Source organism: Ischnura elegans, chromosome 1 (genome assembly GCF_921293095.1).
Source record: "Ischnura elegans chromosome 1, ioIscEleg1.1, whole genome shotgun sequence".
NCBI classification, from domain to species: Eukaryota; Metazoa; Arthropoda; class Insecta; order Odonata; family Coenagrionidae; genus Ischnura; species Ischnura elegans.
This window is the reverse complement of record NC_060246.1, coordinates 13303153-13324539: the sequence shown is the minus strand read 5'-3', so window position 1 is coordinate 13324539 and position 21387 is coordinate 13303153. Positions and strand designations below refer to the sequence as shown.

Here is a 21387-nt window from a genome sequence, read left to right as displayed (position 1 = left end):
GTAGAACATGGAACATCGGGACACATAATAAACTTGTGTAAAATAATAAGAATAATAGTAATCATGACAGTGAAAATTTTCAAACCCCGGCTGATCCGCGAGTCATTAGAACTGGGGAAATGAAAAAACAACTTCAATTGGGGCTGTTGTCCCAAAATCAGCTACATAGGGAAACTTGTTGTTAAGTCTAATAAAATTTTTAAAAACTCCTAATCTCCTCCCTAACTTCATCCCTCTGATGAATATAAAACCTTGCAAAACTCAGCGAACATGACCAGGAAGGACCACAAAATGTTGTGTAATGTACTATCATTTGCAAAAGTCTTGCAACAAATTGAGAGGCGCCACTTTCGCTCCACAAAGATTGTGCCCGGAAAATGTATGGTTTTATGGTGTATGCAGCAATCCAACACTAGTCTTCATGGTTCAATATATGGAGAACGGGTCATTAGGTGGGTGAGGTATTTTTTCATCCTTTTCAGTCTCGGGATTTGATCTTTTCCATTTAAGTGAAATTAATGTTCATTATATTCCTCCAAACACATTGTAGCATTTTATGCAGGAGGAAAGATCGAGGGTAATTCCTCGGAGAGATTTAAAAAAGTTTGTAGCTTGGCTCTTTTTGAGTGATCTTAGCTCTTTTCAGAGAGCTGGAAATCACGAGTCGTTCACTGTGAACATGGCAGACTTTTGTTTACATCTATCGACTCGGGTTGATGTTTTTAATACAATATCTATGACATAAGATACGAGGCAGCTTTGATATTCCAAGTGTTTCATCCGATAAATGTCTGAGCAAGCATGAAAAATATGAAATTAGTTAAGCTGATAGGCATTAACCCTTGCGTAAGTAACAAAAGAGTTCTCTGACGTCCGTCAATTGGTAAAAATGTATTCCTTTCTACGCATTCAAAGTATGACGAGGAAAGCTTAATTCCAGCTAAAAGTCCTATTTTCAATGATTTTTGGATTTCAACAGGTATTGTTTGATGATATGTTCCGCTGCTGAATGAGTGTGAATGCGAATTTATTAATCTACGCTGCTATGTCGGTGATGATTCAGTTATCATATTTAGCTGCAATCATTTACATATACTCTGATGAACTCAGGATAATGTAGGATACTTACTTAGCATCATTAATTAACTTCTTTACTTGCATTAATTAGGTTACATGGTATTCGGAAATGTGTTTGTTGGCAATACGTTTTATGTTTAAGGCAAGATTGAAATCAGTGGAACTGCAGCTCATTTCATAAAACCTTTCAAGTCGAGTAAGAAGGACGTAAGGAAATCCTAACAGAATTTCTGTTTGAAATTAATGTATACGCTTGCTTCATTAGAAATACAAATACTGAGTTAGAAACATAATGACAAATAATAATAACTTATAAGGACGATACCATACCGAAGTCGCAGGCGACTCGAGCAACAACATCATAATATTCTTATAGTATATACTAACCACCCGAAACATAAAGTATGCGAAAGCCTCCGTGCTCAAGTTATAATCATATTAACGAATAAAAGACAAAAATGCTGAGAAAGTGATTATTTTGATCAAAATTCGTTCAATTGAGAAGCACATGAAAGCATCTCTGTGTTACAATCATTATAAATTATTAAAATTATCGACTTCAACAATTGAAGTCCGAATAGCGCAGTGGAAGAATACTTGGCTGGTAACGGGAGAGTCGGCGTTCAAATCCCTCTAATGTCCAAAATTTTTTTATCCTCCTCACAGCCGTATTTTATTTTAAAGTTTATATAATTTTTAAATGTATCTTTAGAGGGTACAGGATGTTGAATTTGAGCATATTTTTACAATTTCTAATTTAAATGATCGTGCGACAAGAATCCTGTGTTGTTAGGGCGGTAGGACGAATCATTGCGTTTCCCTTGAGGGAACTCCAATCAGAATCACTGGTGAATGTGATTCCCATTGTTATAAGGTTTCCTTTACAGGTCCGCAACTGCTCATCGTTATTAACCTTTGGGATGAGAACTATCGTAGTAATCTAAGGTTCCATATACGTAATTTTTTTAATAGATCAATTTTAGCTGATTAAAAAGAAAATTATGAGTGATATTTCGTAAATTCTGCTGCGATTATGCTGTCCATCTATGTAGTATGCTGCCTAATTGTCATCAACGTGTCACCATTTCCTACCAAGTTAATTTTTCCAGTAAAGTTTTTCAGAATAATTTTACCCTTTTCCGTTCCGTAAATGAGCATGCTGCTCTGCAGTGACGGAAACGTTTCTTTGAAAAATTTCAAGAAAAAATCCCTTGATAGAAGAAGACATAAATTAAGTGAAGAATTTTACTTTTAAATAGAGATGTGCGAATAGTATCCGCGAATACTCGAATACCTCGAATATTAGAAAGTATTCGATATTCGAGGTTTCGAATAGTTATGCGAAAAGTACCGCCTCGAATACCTCGAATACTTTGAATTTCACGTCATACACTGTCGCACGCACGTCGTTGGTAGTTGACTAGGAAAAATGTGGAGAACTGTAGTTATTTAGTGCTCGCAGCGCCGTTTTACGCAAGTTGACGAATTACATCAAATTCGTGGATTTTAGCGGTGAAAAGAGTTCGACGAGGGGAACCGAAAATGGTCGGGTGAAAAAATCCGAAAATCCCCGATTCCCCCACCAGGAGAACCTCAGTACCGTGGGATAGCAACCTCAGGGCATTTCCCACGATCCGCTATCCCCCTCCATTCAGCACTCGCCTCAACCACTCTGACGCTTTCCTCTTCTCCGAAATCAAACAAAAGGTCCCAGCTCGCGCAGGGATCGCATTACGGAGACCCCTGCTTCAAAAAATTATCGAGTTACGAGAACAATAAAAACGTGTTTCACGCCCTCCCCCCTTTTCTCACCCACTGACCTTTTTCTGGCTACCTGCTTCGAAGTTCCCCATTTCTGGAGGTCAACTGCTGTGTGAGTACCGTGGGATACTTACATTAGCGCATTTCCCAAGATCCGGTATCCCTCTCCATTCAGCACTCTCTCCCCCCCTCTGAGGCTTTCCTCTTCTTCGAAATAAAAAAAAGGTCACAGCTCGCGCAGGGATCATATTACGAAGACCTTAGCTTCGAAAAAATACCAAGTTACACGAGAACAATAGAAACGTGTTTCCGGCCCTCCCTTTTCTCCCCCACTGACCTTTTTTTTCCTACCAGCTTCGAAGTTTCCCATTTCTGTGGAGGTCAACCGCTGCATGAGTCATCTAATAGCACAAAAGGTGTCTAAGAATGACTTTCGTCAATTGATGTTACACCTTTATTGAATTGAAATATTAGTAATGTGCGCGTAATTTCAAAAAGAATAAGACCAAACACGACGTATTTCTGAGTTTATTTAACCATTTTACGCAAAGAAATACATGTCAAAATACGACGGAGACTTAGCATTCTGGCGAAACTCGATTTGAGCAGCAGAGCTTCTCGGAAGTTGATGCGGTATTTTTTTCGGAACGCATATATCAAGTTACAATTAATGAGTGGTGCGATAAATCTTTATTGTTACAGTCCCAGACAAAGGGATATTTTCTCAGAATATTTGGTTTCTCCCTGATAGCAATTCAAATTCATCTTCTTATCTCGTGAGAACTCCCAAAGATGGACTGAAAATAATTGAAGAAAATCCGGTGGAAAAGAGCTTGTATTTTGCAAAATGCCTCAGATTGTCAGCTAGCACTTGGCAGCAGAAGTGGGGGTAAAGCGATGTTAGTTGAATTAATTATATGCCCAATTGTTTCCATAAAATTAAAATATTCATTAATCAGCTAAATTCCTGTTCGAATCATTTAAAGGAAATTTAAATTACTCCCCAAAATCTTGTGTTGCCTGCTGCATATGCAACCGAGTCAATCATTCCAGCATTCATCGTTTAGTATTCGAGGTATTCGAAATTCGAGGTATTCGAATATTCGAGCAATGATTTAATATTCGAATACGATATTCGAATTCGAGAAATCTGCTATTCGACCCATCTCTACTTTTAAACTTTAGGCCTCAATATTCTATAATCAGTGTTTTTTTAATACAGGAATTTTGATAGAAAGGGACAGAATGTGAGTCCAGCTGATCTACCAAGTACAATCCTAGGAATAACCTATGTAATGGTAATCCTTAATCGTGCACGCACCCCAGCGCTTATTTTTAAATATAGGAAAGGCTTGTCTTGAGATATTTATCAACTATTCTTCTAGTGCGTACTTTCTTCAAGCAAATTATGGCATCAGCATTTATATGATAGAGCTAAAAATTGGCCCTATTTACCCTATTTTGGAAGTTTGTGAGAATCACTTACGGCCAACAAGTTTTACTCCAGGTAAATTGCTTCCTCGTCCTTGGCTGGTAAAGTTACGATAAAGATGTAGGGCAAGACGAGGTGCAGGTCCTATCACCTGACCAAAACTACGGCCCGGGAGCACCCTGTTCAGCATTAAGAGCTGAGGGAGTGGCTAAATTCTGCGCAAAATATTTTACCTCCCTAATCGATAGTCTGGAATTAAAAATGGGCGAATATTGGTTGAAATTGACTTTCAATTAATCTCTGCCCGTCGTTGTTATAGGAAACCTTACCAATGGAAAAGGGAGGGAAAAGTCGTACTTTAAGTCACTCTTAAGTTGGCTGTCCTTAATAATATAATAATGGCCGAAATATTAAAATCGAAACAATAACTAATTTATTATAACAAAATAGAAGATTAATGCAATATGATCACTAAATATGTTAGTTCTATCGTAAACATTTAAGCCTGTCCTAGATATGTAAACAGTAAAAATAAAGACACATTCTGCTAGCAACGATGAGGCCTAGCGATTTTTTTTTAAAAAAGCAAAATTCCATTTTTTCCGAGGAAACATTTCCATTGGTGTAAATATATTTATCCAATTAACAAAAATTGACAATTAATGAAGAAGAAAGTTTATGAAGCTATCTTTATCAGCTTCAACCTACGTAAAGAGCTATTTAATGTCAATCAAGTAAAGATGATGGAGTCGAAAGAGCCGTGTTTATTTTCCGGAAAATTACCAGTTAATTTTTTTTTCATTTATTAATTCTCCTATATTGAACAAATATTTCAACAACTTAATGAAAGTCTCCTGAATGACGTTGAATCCCTAAAAAGTGTTACGAGCGAGTTGATTTCCGTGTTCCTAATGGCGAAATCGTGCCCCCAGCCGGCCTTATGGGGTTTACCATTGGAAGCCAGTCCTCATTGGTACCCACTCATTTAACGGGTAACTATTTTCAATTTTCAACTCCAGTCAAATACGAGTATAAAAATAATCTCAAACGCCGCGACGACGCAACAACATCGACGCATGATCGACGCTCGTTTACTCAACTGAGCATCGTGATGATTTCCTACGTCTACTACGTGCCACGATGACCCGTTCGTGAGTCGTTCCCGAGCTACCATGAAGATTCATACCCAGATAGTGATCATTCAAATTTAATGGTGGCCAGAAATCGACAATGGAGCGAAAGTGGCGCCGCTTGATTTGTTGCAAGACTTTTGCAAATGATAGTACCACATCAGTATGTGTACTATAGTGAAATGGCGTGCAAGAGGTACAACCTAGGTTGATGCCCGAGTAAAATAACATGTACATAACGTAACTTAAATTCATCATGAATATTTTCCTAGTAAAATTCATCTAGGGTTGTATGATATGGACTTGAACTCCTGTATTTGCACAAGTGTAGTATTCAAGCAATGTCCTTTTTTTTCCATGGCACCAGCATGTTGGGAGTTTCCTTCTCCTCGTGTGCACTAAAGCTGAAGAGGAACTGTGGGTGGTGGCGGAGGCCTTGGATGCACTCATGGATGTCTTTGCAGAAGATTGTACTGACAAGGCAGCCGTGCAGATTGGATTGGTTCAGTCACTGAAGACATTACTTCCAAGACTTCGCTCCAAGGTAAAAGCCATCAGTTATTATGTTTTTGTGCAGTCTTTAATCAAGAAGACCGAAGATTTATTAATGGGCAAAATATTTGTCTCGACATCATAACTTTTTTCTTGAGGAGCTTGCAATGGACCACAGGCTATAGTATACATCTCACAAGTTGTGCTGAAATTGCTATGTAACCCGAAGTAACTAGCTTTAAATCTCATTTGAGTGGGCTCCTCAGATGAAAACACAATTCAATTCAAATATTTATATAAATATTCAAATATTTAATTCAAATTTATACAAATAAGAGTCTGAATTGAGCGAAAATATTGCCTGCTCTTCCTAAAATGATGTGAAGGTAGAGATTGCGGAGAGATGCCATTGGTTATCATCGTAATGTTTGATGGTTGATGTGACTATAAATAGTGCACAGTTGTCTACAGTTTATCTTTAAACCAAAGACGTTTAAAAGTGCAAAATTCCATTGAGATCATTCGCCTTGACGGGATTCGAACCGGAATCCCTCGATCCCAAGGCGAGTGCTTCAGCCAGTTAAGCTATTGAGACGTCAATTCCCTCTGATTACTACTAGAATCCTTAAAATCTGGGAATGGTAGCAAAATTCAGCCAAAATCTATGATCACTTAAATTTATAATGTTGTCTACTGCATAGGTGTGCACTAGGGAATCACCACGACATATCTTGGGATAGAAACAAGCTTTGAAAAGGTATCAATGATTAAGCACAACTGGCTGAATTGTCATAACCACAATATTTACACTTTGAATCTTTGAAATCATTTGTTTGAAATCAATGGATTGCAGTCTGATGATGACATTTGTAGACTCAGGGTTCCCCTCACTGGTTTCTTAAGTAGGCTTCAAAAATGGCAGAACAGTTAATAATAAGATCTGCTGCACTTTGCATCTTGGCAGTGATTTTCACCTTGCCTAATTACTCTCTCAAGTTGCTTGTGCCCGAATATTATCGCTTTATTACTTTTCTCATGGCAATTCGAGGTAAAAAAAGAATAATTACATTTGGAGAAGTATGGGTTGTGCATATTTTTAATTTCTTTTGGCTGATAGTACATATTATGCATCATTTGTTTTCAGTTGCGGCAACAACGGAAATCCTTAGGGCATCATGCTGCCGTGGTAGCCACAGCTAACACAAATTTAGAAAGTTTTATTGATTACAAAGTCAAGCACATCTCACATTAATCTACAATTAATTACATTTTCTGTTGTTTTATACCAAAAGTTATGTTGTTTATGCTGACAAAACTGTTGAACAAAATCGTGCTAATGGAAATATTTTTACCATCTGTGGAAGATAAACAGATAAACTACATACACTGTAATGAACTTTGACTTACATTTAAAGGCATATGTATTTATATTGAAATCAGATACATAAAGTGAGAGTGAACTGCGTTGGTTTACTTTTACAGAATAAAATTTGTTTTCATGAAGTTACCTGATCATTTCTGAATAACCGAGGGTATCTATTGTAAAACTAACATAGTGGTGGTTCATCATCATACATCCTTCAGGTCCTCCATCATACATCAGGTACATCCTTCCAGTGGTGGTTGATATAAATTTGTCTCAGATATGTTAGAGATTTTTTACATTTTGATGAATCTATTGAAATGAACATTTGTCACGACCTTCTGCTAAGTTATTCACAGTCAAGTTGATGCGTGGAGGCATGACAATAGATCCGGGAAAGTAGTTTCCAAGGATGTGTCGAAACATTGTGCCATGTCGGAAACTAAATTGTGAAACACCACTGCAAGTAGCACAAGTTGCATTGTAGAGCTCAAGTTGCCTGGGAATCCGATGATGTGGTTCCGAGAGCATGCAGAGCAATGGTGCCCGGGCTCCGACTGCGATGTTTGTAAACCAATAAGATAGAGCATCCGTTAAGTCAACTGGAGCAAAATTTCATTGTCTCCCTAGTGGCCTGGTGAGCTACGGCTGCTGTGTGATGGCAAGGAAGGCTTTTAGCTAAGATGGGGAATGCACAGCATTTTGGCTACTTCCATTGTTTAGGGCAAAATCTTAAATCTCCACATTAAATTTGAAAACAATGTGGTGTGGTCATGCATTGGCTTTGTCAAGGTTGCAAAAATTCCGGTGTTTAGCTTCCGTAACCTCTTGTTTGCTATTCTGATGTGGCAGCAGACAGCCCAGTGCACAACCTAAGGTCTTCCTCCTGCGCACTGCATCTTATGGTGCACACTTGAAGTGGAGTAAGTATGAATGAAGGCTGACTCCCCATCAGGGCATTCATTGATTTTTGTTGTTGCGGGCAGCAGATGTGGGACTGCAGAATTTGATGGCAGAGGAGGTGCAGCAGCATTCCAGCTTCCATAGCAATGGTAATCTTAGAACAAAGGGGTCGTCACTGGCAAACAAAAATTGGGTTAAAATTTAATTTAATTAATGGTAGCATTAATATAAGTAGTATCAATATTAGCAGTAGCGTTAATTAGTAGTATTAATAGTATTAATTAGTAGTAAATTTGTGGAAATCCTTTATCGTAGGAATGATATCATAGGATATAGTGAAATATCATTATTACAACCAATTTTCTTTGGTTATGAAAAAATCAACAGGTAACAAAGTACAGGGGTGAGCATGGCAGCCAAGTGGGTAGTGTGTTTCACTGCTAATTGAAGGGTGTCAGTTTAAAATCTTGTATGATTCTATCGGACATCCCCTGATCGTGCCTGCTTGAAATTACACATATGTATTGTGAATCTCTCAAAATTAACTTATTCAAGGATGCATGCTGATTAGTAAGTCCTTATTTTTTACTTAATCAAAATTGTAATGTACTTTCAATACAATTTTAGCTCATGGGAATAGAAGAAGTAAAAACTTGGCCATTTTCACGTGGTAGTATATTGTGACTGGGCATGTTAGCAAATAATACTAGCAAGGTGCAAATAATACCCACCTTGATAATGTTACTCAGTAATGAAACCATGGCCGGTTATATGTGCTAAAGGTGTTGTAGACATTTTCTCTTTTGTAGAGCCTTTTAATAACTTTCATTTGGTGCGTACTCTCTTTTTTTCCTCTCCAGTGATAAGTTGCATATGACTCACATCTGCATAACAGTGTCAGAACCCGTGATCTCACTGCCACTGATGCGTGACTTTTGGAAACCAGGTCTAATATATAGCGGTAGAAATACCAATGCTATCATGTTATTGCCGCTAGAAAGATCGCGTTTGGGAAAAGAAAGCTCTGGGTGAGTGCGGGAAGCTATCTAAAATAACGGACAATGAGCGTAAATAATAATATAATATTTGATTTACTTAAATTGTGAAAATTACATGATATTCAAGTGAAAGTTTGGATTTTTCGAGCCGCCTCTCCCCATCATTGGCTCGGGTAATCAGGAGTATGCCGTACTCTAAATGCAGTGAGCCGATATCACTTAAAACTCACCTTCTAGAGACGTTGATTTGGTCAGATGCTTTGTCATCTTTATTGCAGCATTAGAAAGGCTGGAATAACTCAGGTAACCTGTAAATGAGCAAAATGAGCAGTTTTCATTTAATTGATAACAAGAGTAATGACTCATAATTTTATGTAACTGTTCAGAAAAGAATAAATTGAGGTACTGATGTTTTTCATGCCTCCACTGCACAAATGCTTAAAAATTGCCCGGCGAATCAAAGCCGGTCATCCAAAGCAGGGCACGAGCTCAACAGTACGAATGTGCTCAGCTGGCAGCAGCCCGAGCACAATCGCTCACCTCCGAAGCTTGAAGAATTGGAGGTGAGTGTTTATGCTGCGGCTACTGCCAGCTGAGCACATTTGTGTTGTTAGGCTCCTAGATGAGCGGATTTGATTTGGTGGGGGATTGTTGAGCAGTTGTACAGTGACGGAAAAAATGAACGCAAAGCTCGTTGGTGTCTGAAGAGCGACCAGTTCAGGAACGAGGTACTTGCCTTCCAAAATTTTGCCCTCATAATTCTCTCAAACAACCGGGAGTTTTAAAAGCAATATATCCCTTTTACCAGGGAAATAATCATGCCTCTCGCATTATGACAAGGCACAAAAGATCCAGCTATGAATTCTTTGCCATATTATTCTCTCCATATTCTCCGAAGTATGCTTCGCCCTCGACTCACCTAGAATGGAATCTACTCTCGTCAGGACATCAGTGGACACAGCCGACATATTGGGCATTTAGACCTTGCTTAGAACACAATCGATCCAGTGGTGTACTAAAGTCATGCTACGAATCAGGGGTTCCACAGATCAAGTCCCAGTGACGGATGAATTGATGCTGCACACACACACTTTAAACATTTTTCTGATCTTAAAACTTCACAATGCCTATCAAAAGGTCCATAGGATGTTGCATGGCAATTGAATTCTTACGAGCTTATTTACTTCTTGAAATTCAACTACTACATATATTGCATAACCATTTAGGCAGTTGACTGTGGAGTGAATTTTGACTACCATTTCCGCATCGTCCAGCCCCAATTCAAGGCCCCTAACCATTTTCTGCATGTGCGATATATTGCTTTATAAGGGATATATTGCTTTTAAAACTCCCGGTTGTATGAGAGAATTACTAGGGCAAAATTGTGGAAGACAAGTAGTTCCGGAACTGGTCGCTCTCAGACGCCAACGAGCTTTGCGTTAATTTTTTCCACCACTGTACAGTAGGGTGGATCGGAAAAATCGATTTTTTTCAAATCCATCTGGCCCAATGAAAAAAAGTTGTGGGAACGATCAAAAATAAGGCCTGAAAAATTTGAGACCTCAAGGTGAACCCCTGACCCTCGCTCATATGCGATTTAGGGGGGGAGGGTCAAAATTCTAAAAATGTAATATTTTATGGTCATTCCCTACAGATTTTGCCGAGTTACTGCACTCTTAGGGCGTAAATTTTGTGCATTTTGACGTATCTGCCACCGTTTAGCCACAAAATGCCTAAGTTTAGTACGCGTTCGTGAAGAAAATATTCCAACGCCCACGCAGCGTCGCGGATACAAGAGCAGCAAGCCGATCCCGTCCCCTCCCCGCTCGCTTCTTCCCCTCCCACGCCTCGAATGCAGCAAAATTCATCCCGCATGTGCTGCTTAGAGGGCGTTCATCTTTGATTATATATATCGGAAGATGTTAGAAGGTAAAAAAGGATGCGTAGTGAGACGACTTGTCTCTTATTTGGCGCCTCGTCGGCGTTAAACAAATCGATGTTATCAGCTTTTAGAGAAGTGATGAAATATTTTTAGATATGAGAACGCAGGAAAGTAGCCTACGGTCTATGAAGGGGCCACTGGAGTGGCTATAAAGGAGTACAAACAATGCTGACGCACTTCTCTTCCATTATTTGTGTGACTAAATGGATATAGCGGTACGGCAGGAAGTACTAAAACTTAGGGAAAATGCGATTATGCCAAAAGTAGGGTTTTATTACTAGGAAGTACAAATCTCAAACATTTTAAAATGAAAATTTGAAATTATGTGATATTTTTTGCGTGTGTGTGCAAAAAGGAGCATAAGGTTCCCCCTAATGAAGAATTATTTTGAGAGACAAGCGGACGAAACGAAAGATAATGGCGGCTGGATTGAATCCTATTGAAATTCGACAACTGGGGAAAAAAAGGAATCGTCGAAGAGCATTAAGTCAACATCGTCAATTCTTGTATGGGAAAATAGTATCAAAAATTTTCTTCATCAATTCATCCGAAGAAAATTAAACTGACAAGAAATCAGATGATTTGTATCTCTACTTTCCTCATGAAATAAACATTAATGACTAAACTCAAACTTGAACTTCTGCGGGGAAAATGTGTCTGTCAACGGTGATAGAGATATGTCCAAGCACCCAGCTGCAGCAATGATTGTCCCCGTAACTTTACCTGACGCAAAAATCATAACTTTGTAACATACATTCAAGGTAGTGTACCAGAATTACTTACGTAGACAGAAAAAGATGCTAATTACTGTGAATACAAAAAGAGAGGTATCAAAGGGCTCCATTTTGATGGAATGAAAGACTACTCTAGTCTGATAAAAATAGGCAAGACGACTTATCAATCCAAGTGTGTGGCGTTAGTTGAAGAAACAGGGTCCCAATTTTGGGGGTTAGCCTCCCCCATCCGAGGATTACCAAAAGTTATAAAATCTGCGATTCTCGAATCCTTTCCGAGTGAAAAGTAGATATGTACAATTAAAAAGGATTTGAATGCGATGGTGCCAAGTGAATACCGCCCATGAAGGAGGCATTATCCCTCTGCTACAAGCATAATTCCAATATCCCTTGCAGCTTGGGTGAACTCTTCTCAGGATTCCCACCATGTTAATTTTTGTGCAATGGCCAAAGTTTCAAGTTCCGAATCGGAACTCATCCTCAGGGGTAAATGTTTTGTATCCCGAGAAGAGTTTATCAACATCTTTCGCCGGGAAATCATAAAATCATATTTCATCCTTGCAGTGGTATATTTGCTAATTGCACTAAGTTGACTTAGATTTGCGACATAAACATTGGAAGGGCAATCTAGGGACTCAATTTGCATTGTTGCAGGGATGCGTTTGGCGACCAATCCGAGATTTTTTTAATTGCTGGATTAGAATATCGACGTAAAGCACTACCCGCTGATGATATATTGGAGAGAGACCACGGTACCTCCGGTTATATCTGACCTTAGCGCTGTGGAAATTCAAAAATATATTGATGAATGTTCAAATTTGAAGTTAAATATTCCTTTTATTATACATATGGATGAGAGATTCGTGAAAGAATTCTCCAAAACTTTGTTTACAGCAGCGAAAGACTAGGAATACAATGACATTAGAAATACAGACTGGGAAGCAGATAATTGAGTAATTCTTTCGTGATTGTTCCTCCACAGACGTTGCTGAAACATCAGATATTAGTTAGACTAAAGAAGAAAGACGCACTTGCTGTGAATTTTGGTGCATTTTGGGCGTGGGAGAGGCGAGCGGGGAGGACGCGAGCGGCCTTCAGTACATATCCAAAGTTCGCACAGCGTTATAGCCACTCCAGTGGCCTCTTCATAGACAGTAGGCTACTTTCCTGCGTTCTCGAATCTAAAAATATTTCATCACTCCTCTAAAAGCTGATAACATCGATTTGTTTAACGCCGACGAGGCGCCAAATAAGAGACAAGTCGTCTCACTACGCATCCTTTTTTACCTTCTAACATCTTCCGATATATATTATCAAAGATGAATGCCCTCCTAGCACCACACGCGGGATGAATTTTGCTGTATTCGAGGCGTGGGAGGGGAAGAAGCGAGCAGGGAGGGGACGGGATCGGCTTGCTGCTCTTGTATCCGCGACGCTGCGTGGGCGTTGGAATATTTTCTTCGCGAACGTGGACTCAAATTAGGCATTTTGTGGCTAAACGGTGGCAGATACGTCAAAATGCACGAAATTTTCTCTCATTAAGGACAGTAACTCGGCTAAGTCTGTAGGGAATGACCATAAAATATTACATTTTTAGAATTTTGACCCTCCCCCCCTAAATCGCATATGAGCGAGGGTCAGGGGTTCACCTAGAGGTCTCAAATTTTTCAGGCCTTATTTTTGATCGGTCCCACAACTTTTTTTCATTGGGCCAGATGGATTTGAAAAAAATCGATATTTCCGATCCACCCTACTGTACAGTGTATTGTTTTGATTCATACTGTCATGCGTTGGCTTTATTTGTGACAGTCGTTGTTTGTGATGAACAGGTATGCTAAAAATACTTGTGTTGGTATTTCAAGTGATCTCAGATGTAGAGCAAATGGTTCCAGTAATAATGGTGTTGGTGCAGAGGCTTCCACAGTCGTTAAATTGATAATTGTTTTGTTGTGTTAATGCTGTGTTGACACTTTTTGGTGGACGAAAGTTTCAGGCTCATTCGAATCGGGAGTCACCAGGAAAACTTCAATGGGGAAGACCGTTATCCTTTAGCTTCAACTTTGAAATGGCTCTTCCAACAGTGGGATTCAAATCGAGTGGATCAGCATGCACCTGACTAGCCTCGTACATAAAGAAGAGAAGCTCTACAGAAGCTCTCTCATTTGGAGCCGAAGACGACAGCTGGAATTTGCCGGAAACTGTCATCCACCAAAATGTGTCAACACCGCATTAACCCAAAAAACAATTATCAATAATGGTGTTATCCGTTGGGAATAAAAATAAATGAATGTTAATCTGCGAGAGTCCACTGTCCTCATTTAAGATGTTGTTTCATGTATGTATTCAGCGCCAGTTCGTGAGCATTCCATCACGAAAGTTATGAATTTTAAAGTTAAACATATTATTTTGATTCTTGTCTTTAGCTATTGTATAGCCTAAATGGCTCAGTAAATGGTGAAGATGAAGCCAATTGAATGTAGATGCATCGTAAGAGGTGGTATGAACATCTTGAAATGTGGGAAAAAGGCAAACTACGCTTGCATCAAGAAGCAAAAATGCTTCATGCAGTGGCTAGAATTTTTGGGGATTGGTTATTGCTGCAAATGCTGATCTTTAACTCAACAAAAATGTATAACTCAGTGCAGAGAGCATTGCCTACTATTTAATCAATCTGTTGTGCAGCTCGTTCAGAAATACTTTTACTTAGTAATAGCAGCCTTGTCATGTCAGTGTGTGCACTGCTTAACCTGTAAGAACTATGAAGTGTACTTCCTGACAAACCCAAATCACTGGTGACGTTGCCCGTCATTTGCTGAGCGTAGTGAAAATGTGTGTAATGTTTGAACGGAGAATGCAAAAAATTCAGTGGAAGTGAAGTTTTGTGAGTTACAAGCGCAGAAATTTGAATTTGGGAACCTTGCAAAAACCGGGTGATGCATCATAGATTTTCTCACCAGATATAAAATGATGTTAATTTGGTGCTTTTATGATTTCCTAAGAAGATTTGTTCTCCTGTTCTGTATCTGTTTCTCTCCATATTTCAATTCCCCAGGCATATTAAGTATCTGGAAATATCTAAATGTGTAAATGCATTTTATAAAGGTGGCATCATCAGCTGTCATGCCTGAGTTGTTAATGGATATTGGACAACTATGTATTGCTTTGCAAACCACACATGCATACAGGCTGTGACAATAACAAATTAAGGTATAAAGGCTCAGTATTCAAGATCTCACTAGAAATTACTTCATTGGGTGTGTTTTACATAAAACCTGGTTGATTACTAAAATTACTGCAGTGTGTTAAGAAGAGGATGACATTAGTGTCTCTGTATGCATCCATGTGGTCCATCAAATGGTTCCAGGTGGCTCAAACTAGAAGACTGAAGATGTGAAGTGTCATTTAAAAATACTCTGCACAAATTGCCTCATCCACCGTTTCCAGTTAGTAGCAGAGGGCATTTGCACACATTTGATGCCATGGAAGGACCCAAGATTGAACTATCATTCAGACAGTGGATATAACCAATGATTCAGGTATTTATGTGCTCTTTATTCCTTATGCATGCTCAGTAGAATGAATCTTAATTTTTTACCTCAAAGTTATGCAATCTTGGTGCATGAGAGGAGTGCATATGGTTGAAATCATGTCCAATTTTGACATGCCTTAAAAAGTATGAAAATGCCATACCATATTTATCTGAATATAGTCCCCACTTTTTATCCAAAAATTCCCATAGTAAAAGGAAAAAGGAGGACTATATTCAAATGAATTTTTTAAATTTTTTTCCTGAAACTGAAGCCTCAAAATTTAGGGGGGCCGACTATATTCAGAGGGGAAAAATACTTGGAGAAATACGGTACTACATACTTTTTAAACTGATGCAAGAAAATTTAAACTAACCACTGAGAAAATTTAAAGCTAATAAGGCCTTTTTTAGTTATACATTGTGATATAATTATTAATTTTTATCATTTAAACAAGTCATATTTGCTTATTATCTCTCAAATTACTTGAAAGTTTTGTCAGAATGCATTTTCTTCATAATGAAACAAAAACTGCTTTTGTATGGGACATGGTAACTTAAGAATAAACTATGAATGGTAAAATTTCACACAATTTTATTTAAATTCCGACCCAGTTCATGTAGTGTCATTATCAAGGTACAAATTTTGGCCTTTCTTGTTTTAAATATACCGTCCAACAAGAGAAGGGTGGGGTGGTAAGGATAGCAAAGGAGGGGGGGGAGACAGTTTGACTGAAAAGGTGGGTAATGTGGGTGGGTCATTGAAGGAGGGGGGGACGAGGGATTACGTAAAAGGGGAGGTAGAAAGAGAAGTCTCTTGCTGGACGGTATATATAGAATGAGGAAGGCTAAAACTTGTACCTTGATAATTACACTGTGTCGAACGGGGTTGCTATTTAAATAAAATTGTGTGGAATTTAACCATTCATAGTTTATTCTCATGGAGATCAAACATTTCCACAAGGTATTGCCAGAGACTGTTAATTATGCATGGTTACTTAGTTATTAGCATTCATGTGATTTTTCACTCTTGAGGCCTGACTCAGCAATGTTCAAAGGATAGCAGCTTTGTATCGGTTTGGTTCTGAGCTGAGATAAAGTGATCATTATTCTTCATAAGGATATTGTTTCATGTAGGTATATAACTTAAAGAGAAATAGGGGGTGGTCACCTGACACCCCTCTGCCTGATTTGAGATGAAATCCCCCAATTGTTCATGAATATAAATACCTATGTACTTATTATAATCCACCTTTGAATCATGTGCCAAAGTTTTAAAGATGATCCAGCGGTGAATTTTAAATTTATAACGATACATGGAACAAGTATTATTCATCAAGTAAACAAATCATAGAAAGATTTGAGGGGCTAATATTTTTGCGTAATTCTGAAAAAAAGAGGTTTTCTCTTTGAAATACGTAAGACCATTTCAATTAAAATCCATTTATGTATTGTCATATTCTACTCTAACTGCCTTCATGACAAAAATTTTTTTGGGCAGCTCTCCTGTGCTGTTCCATAGGGAATGGGTGAGATATCTGGGCTTCAATCTTGTTGTCCAATTGATTCACAGCAATTGGATAATAATTCCTGTATTCCTGTTATTTTAACATTGTATGTATAAGTTATGTTAATGTATGACATGAGCAACTAAATGCATTTTTGATGCAGTAAATTGATTGTCACAGGGTGTTGACTTGTAATTTCTTCTGGTAAGAAACAAATTGAGGGTATTGAAGTAAGTGGAGCTGAACTTAAAATGGCGATTAATATTTATTGGGTATCAATAGTATACCTCATCCTTAGAATTCGTCGACTGTTATACAAGGCAAGTGTATGACTGGTTAAGGGTTTGTTTTACAAGCTATGTTCAACAACTGTCATACGAAGTAAAGATTTCCTAATAAAGGTGGGCAGTAATTGTGAATTGAATGCCAATATGATTTTGATAACTATTTACAGGGTCTGCAAATGAAATTTGAGTAAAAATAAATTGCATAATTAATGCGTATTAAGAGATTTACAGAGTAAGAACCAAGCCACATAGGCACACTGGTTCCTATTAGATCACCAAAGTTAATGTATGTTGGGCCCAGACTTTAATTAGGTTTTACATCTTATCCGTGGTGCTTTTGCCTGTTAGTCGCAAAAGCCGGGTAAACATGGGTTTGGCTCAAGGAACTAAGAAAGTTCTAAGAGCCAGGGCACCTGATGGTGACCCTTCCGCTTAACAACCTAGATTAGGGGGAACCTATCTTACAAGGAAAAAAGAGGTGGTTCTATTATATTCATCTACATCTACATAATACCTCGCTAGCCCCCTAAAAGGCATGGGACAGGGAGTGTTAGGACACCAGTAGTGATGGGTCGATTCCAAAATTTTATCGATTCCGATTCTGAAATTTCGATTCCGATTCTACCGATACCAATTCCATCGATTCTGATGCCATAGGCTCCAAGAAAAATATCACTTTAGGCAATAAGAAAACCACTTTTAAAAATATTACTCTGTGAAAGAGTCAGTTGACAAAAGCATCTTTCATATCATCACTATGCCATTAAAATATAATAGCTAAATTTCAAAACAGAACATACCTGAAAAGTGGTGTTACATATATGATAGGTATTACTTTAGAATATTGGCACTCATAATTTGTCGACAATATATATGTATCCAAACTACAAGGGAGAGCCCTGAGTACAGAAATTTTCATAGCTGTAATAAAGATTGCATACTACGTATATGAATCATGTAATATATGGCCCTTTCAAATTCTCAAGCAGAAAAACCAAATATTCTACATGCTCAGCCAGCAGGTTTTGACGTCTCCATGTTACATTATTACTGCCTGCAGAAAATTGCCTATTGCTACACACTGGTGTGACTGGGCAAGTACTTTCCTACCAAAATTGCAAGATTTCAGAGACTTTGGAATTTTTATTAAAAATTATATCCGATTTTTTTGGATCTTGAATCTTCATGGAATTCAAGTGGACAAAGCGAATGAACTAAAGAAATAAACTTTATTTTATAGAGCCAAAAAAATTCTATACTTCTCACGTCATTTAATCAACCTTAAAATCTCTTGCTTTTTTTCAGTTCAAGAAAGAAACTAAACGCTACAAATAAATATCACATCGATCGGACGCAGTAATAAAAAAGGCTAAAAGAGCCTTGTGGTGTGAAAACTCCCCCTTCCGCGCGACTCGCCTCGGCGAATGTGGAAAGGGAAAAAGGGTATCGGTGGTTGCCTTTCACGGAAACAGTTCATTTTTCTCTCTCTTAAGCATGCTGACTTAATCTCTTCACTTTACTTCAATACCCGAGGCATATTTCTTATGCGTGGGATGGATCCGAAAAATATCCAATCCTTAGTGTATTCACTCGAGTAATGCGCTTGATGTTCTAGAATATCTATACATAATCCTTTTTAACATCCTCAGTTTAGTGTTTGAAGTCAATGAAGACGATTATCCGTGCTTTAAATGGCGATTTTCAAGACTAATGTTTTTAAAAACTTGAAAAATCGGCCTCAGTTATCGAGCCTTAGAGTTCCGCGGCGTGTAGCCTTGACGCGCGATTGAAAAACGCTCTTATTTCCTTCGTCACAAACTTTTTTTCCAAGATTTCTAATTAGTAATCTTTAGAAATCTCTTCTTTAACTTGCGGATCAAATTTTCCGAGTTATATTTTGCGTAAACGAAAGATAATGTCTACTTAATGTCAAATTTCACGTGAAAAACGGGTCGGCCATTTTGCGTTGTAAAACCAGACAGATGAGAGTCAAAATCTTCAAAAGTCATTGAAAGTATAGGCAAAGCACCAGATCAAAGGAATATTGCGTTTTTTTATTCCATAAAACTCATACCAACGCATAACCACTTGGATAAATTCAAAGATTTTTTGAGGAAAAACGATATCTCGCGTGGCATTGAAAAATTGGTCATGTTTGGGCCTCTGTATCTCACTAAAGGTTCGTATTTATGTAAAATGGCATATAAATCTATATCTGATAATGATTTATGAGTATTTACGCTAAGTTTCAAGTCTATCCCCAAGAAGGTCATTTTGGACTTTATTCCAGCTTTTTCCGATTTCGAACCAGTGAGTGTGCGCCGGGTAAAAAGACGATCGGCCGCCGCGGCTGGCGTAAAGGTATTCGGCGCCCACGTCGACAACTATAGTGTATTCGGCAACCTGAAACTACCAGGTCAAGGCATTAGAATGACTTATCGGCTTTAAAAACTGCATTATTACATGAGTTTCATGATAGCGCTTCCTGTCGGCAGATTGCTGGACCTACTAGCCTCGAAAGCTCTGTAACCTTAACTACTCGACTCGACATTCGTAATGCTACTCGAAACGCTCGAGTCGAGTACCAACTACTCGATCGACTTGAATTTTCGAGTACTCGCACATCCCTGGAAGATATGTTTTGTTATTACGATTACGTGGCGCGAAAATTGAAATGACTGTTGGAAACGCGGTCGTATATTTTGTTGTTTGAAGTACTACTGGAATCGGAATCGATTTTTCACCTTGGCAAGTACTCGTTTTCGATTCCGGTTCTTGGCCGAGAATCGAGGAATCGAACCGACCCATCACTATAGACACCAGCCATATACACACAAAAAATTAATTGGTCTAACGAAGTTGGGGCTAGCGTTATATTCTACCAAAGACTGGTTTCATTGTACTGCCATTGCTTGTCAGTCACTACATACCTCATCGTTTTGCATCATTCTCACGTACATCCAGAATAGGAGGAAGCCCTCCTCCATGTTGATGTTCACCACAAGCCCTCCTCCCTCCCCCCTCTCCCCCAATGCCATCAGTTCTCCTGGCATCGCTCGTCGCTCTGCCCCTCTCCGCACATCACCTCCAGCACCATCGTCTGACTCTATCTCCACAGCACGTGCGTCTCCTTCTACATCCCATCCATCGCCTCTCCCCAAATTGAACAGCCACCGAATATCCCCATTCCCCAATACGTCCTCTTCATCCTCCTCACCTTCGTCTTCCCCTCCCAAAAATAACAATTCCGCTTCGGCCCTCCCCTGCTCTTGCCCTCCGAGTCTCTCCTCAAAGTCATCCTCCTCCCCCCTTTCCCTTCCCCCCTCCCCCACTCGTCCCATCTCTTTTCTCTCTCCTTCTCCACGTTCAACATTCTTATTTTTCTCTTTCTCCTTCTCCTTCTTCTTCTTCCCAAAACAGCAGCCTGAGGAAAGCAACGTTTTGATTTGCTTAGTGTTATGAGTCTTGCCATGACAGGAGCAAGAATTTATCAAAACCCCTATGGACCCCACACTCTTTTTTCTCTGATGTGTCTTTCGCTTAACGTTAAATATTAAAATTCACGCCAATGTGAATTATTTTTCAATATGAAAGTGTCCTAGTGCAATCATTTATGTGCCTGGTGTATTGTAAAAAAAATGCATATGCGTATTCAATGGACCTCATGGTAATTTTTGAGACAATAGGAAATCTTTTAGCATCATTACTTAATCTCACTTCACATTTTCAGTTGGCTATTTGGTGTCAGGATTGTCTATGATATTCCATAGGCATTGATAAACTTCAAAGATGAGAAGGCAAAAGAGAAAGCAATGGGAGTTTAGTTAATTTTGAGATTCAGTACTGGAGCAATCTGACTATTATACATGTGCATAAGTAGTGTAATTATAAGGACCCTAAGGAAAAGTACTGGAAGCAAATCACTAAGTGGAGAAGTTGTCCAAAATAAGGAAGAAAAATACTCCCACCGAAGACGAATAAGTGGCTATTGTTCATGGGCAAAGCAGTTTGAAAGACTTTATTTAAACAAAGGCTTTTTCTGCACATGAGCACATATTTATTGTTTGATATGTTTTCATGCCTTCGAAATTACTCTGGGAATTCTGAGTCTTGGGATAGAGTGGTTAATAAGGAGGGCCGATATCAACGTATGTCAGGTTAGAGATAATGTAATTTCAGATAAGGATCCCCCTTGATGATTCAGGTTTAAAGTAAATGTGAAATTTAAAAAATA

General features: G+C 38.6%; 1 protein-coding gene and 1 long non-coding RNA gene across 3 annotated transcripts in view; one reads left to right on the top strand and one right to left on the bottom strand.

Annotated features, from left to right (window-relative positions):
* The window catches only part of LOC124155873 (HEAT repeat-containing protein 3), a 42321-nt gene extending 34926 nt beyond the window's left edge, over positions 1–7395 (top strand). For both annotated transcript variants that reach the window (XM_046530045.1, XM_046530036.1), the window contains exons 12-13: positions 5768–5944; positions 7037–7395. In XM_046530045.1, the coding sequence (XP_046386001.1) occupies positions 5768–5944; positions 7037–7144 (285 nt within the window). In that variant the 3' untranslated portion in view covers positions 7145–7395. The remainder of the gene's footprint in view (positions 1–5767; positions 5945–7036) is intronic.
* Positions 7396–7481: 86 nt separating this feature from the next.
* LOC124155885 lies at positions 7482–20193 on the bottom strand. Its single transcript, XR_006864240.1, has 3 exons — positions 20084–20193; positions 9387–9464; positions 7482–8333 (listed from the first exon to the last, which is right to left on the bottom strand). It is a non-coding gene; the product is annotated as an uncharacterized LOC124155885 (long non-coding RNA).
* Positions 20194–21387: the final 1194 nt, after the last annotated feature.